The sequence below is a fragment of the Charadrius vociferus genome, unplaced genomic scaffold (genome assembly GCF_000708025.1).
Source record: "Charadrius vociferus isolate BGI_N301 unplaced genomic scaffold, ASM70802v2 scaffold509, whole genome shotgun sequence".
NCBI classification, from domain to species: Eukaryota; Metazoa; Chordata; class Aves; order Charadriiformes; family Charadriidae; genus Charadrius; species Charadrius vociferus.
The window spans coordinates 560,661-562,401 of record NW_009650093.1 but is presented as its reverse complement, the minus strand read 5'-3'; the positions used below and the strand labels follow the sequence as shown (position 1 = coordinate 562,401).

Here is a 1,741-nt window from a genome sequence, read left to right as displayed (position 1 = left end):
CCTCAGTTTCCCTTTGCTGTGCTGGTCCCTGTCCCCCCCGTCCCCACCTCCCCCAAGCTGGGACCACCGAGCCCCAGCGGGATGAGTCCCGGGGTGGGCTGTGGGGCACGGACAGACCCCGCTTCTCCGTCGAGGAGGGGTTTGAGGTCACCTGAGCACCCATCAGTGCAACGCTGGGGATATCGGGGACTGAGAAAGCCCCCACACCCCTGTGGGACACCCTCCTAGCCCTGGGCTGACCTTTATGCCATGGCCGATGTCGTCCAGGACGCTGAAGTTGAGGGGTTTCCTGTAGTAGGGCTCCAGGCAGGGCGGGCTCGGGGGGGACATGATCTTCTGGTAGGATGGGAACCTCTTGCTGGCGGTCAACGAGCCGATCTCCCGGCGAGACACCTTCTCCTTGTGCATGTCAACCCTCTGCGGAGATGGCACCGTCCCCACTGTCCCAGCCCAGGTTCTCCTCACCTCCTGCCGCCCCCTCTAAGTCCCACCGCCCTTCCCGGCCCCGTCTCCCTGCCTGTTCGGGAAGGATCAGGGTTGAGCCAAAGTCACAGGGACAGATCCTGCTCTGCTCCATCACACCAGGGCGAGTGATGCCTCTGATGCCACCGCAGTGGATCTGGCCCTTCCCAGAGCAGGGGACGGTGGGGACAGGGCAGTGGCATGGGGAGGTATGAGCCTCGGCCGCCTTATAAGTTGTTTTCCTGCTGTTCCCGGCGTGGCCAGAGGGTCCCGTCTCCTCCCATGGCTGGAAAGGCTCCAGGCAGCTTCCAAGTGCCAGGAAGAGGGCGGGTGGCCATGGGACTCCGCATCGGTGTCCCTCAGCTCTGGGAGGACGAGGCCAGGCCCCAGCAAGGGGGGTTGGCATGACAGCCAAGCCAACACTCTGAGCCCCGTTGCTCCACTTTGGCTCCTCTGAGGTTTCCAAGGCAGTTCCCACGGTCCCCTCCACTGGGATTTGCAAGTGCCCAGACTGGGACAACACCCAGGTGACCAGTTTCCCAGCCCTGGTTGGACTCATGATGTGTTGGGTGACCCTCCCACCACCACCCAAGCAGATGGTCCAAGGCAAGGTGATGCTATGGGGGGGGGCTGACGGGCTCTTGAAGCTGTGGGGAAGGAGGGTCTTCAGCCCCTTCCACCTGCCCAAACCCCCTTTCCTGGAGCCCACCCCCTTCTCAGCACCCAAACCCCAACACGTGCCAGTACTGGTCCGAGGACGGTCCCACCTGGGCCACGCAGCTGACATCGGCCTCCACTTCCCGCAGCTCGGCCGCCTGCAGGTCCAGCAGCCGGAGGAAGGCGGTGGCCAAGCTGCTGACCTGGTACGTCACGCTGGCCAGGGACTGCGTGCTCAGTGCCATCGTCTCCTCCAGCGCCTTCCGCTTGTCGCTGGCCTGGAGGGGGAAACCCAGCCGGTGGGATGAGCCCACCCCGCACGGCCACCGCTGCCCTCCGTCTTCACGTTGGAGTCACACGGTGAAGCAAAGATGCTTCCTTCTGCTTTCCAAATGCATCAAACTTCCTCCGGCTCCGCCGGGGGGAACGCACAGATACCCGGACCCCGTCAGGCAGCGGCGCTTGGCTTTTTTGGCGCTGGGGATTCACCATGATTCCTCCCCGGGATGCTGCTGTTTCGGCAGGTGCCGGAGGTGAGTGCATGGCTCAGCCTCCCACCACCCTTGGGGACAGCCGGCCGTGCCACTTGCGAGGACAGGCGGCCAAGCCCCCAGCCGGCCCC

The 1,741-nt window shown here is 64.6% G+C and overlaps 1 protein-coding gene across 1 annotated transcript in view; it reads right to left on the bottom strand.

The window, feature by feature from the left end:
• Positions 1-1,741, bottom strand: part of ABI3 (ABI family, member 3) — a 9,234-nt gene that overhangs the window by 4,017 nt on the left and 3,476 nt on the right. The window contains exons 3-4 of the mRNA XM_009892216.1: positions 1,230-1,397; positions 241-417 (exon numbers count right to left, since the gene is read on the bottom strand). Of these exons, the coding sequence (XP_009890518.1) occupies positions 241-417; positions 1,230-1,397 (345 nt within the window). The remainder of the gene's footprint in view (positions 1-240; positions 418-1,229; positions 1,398-1,741) is intronic.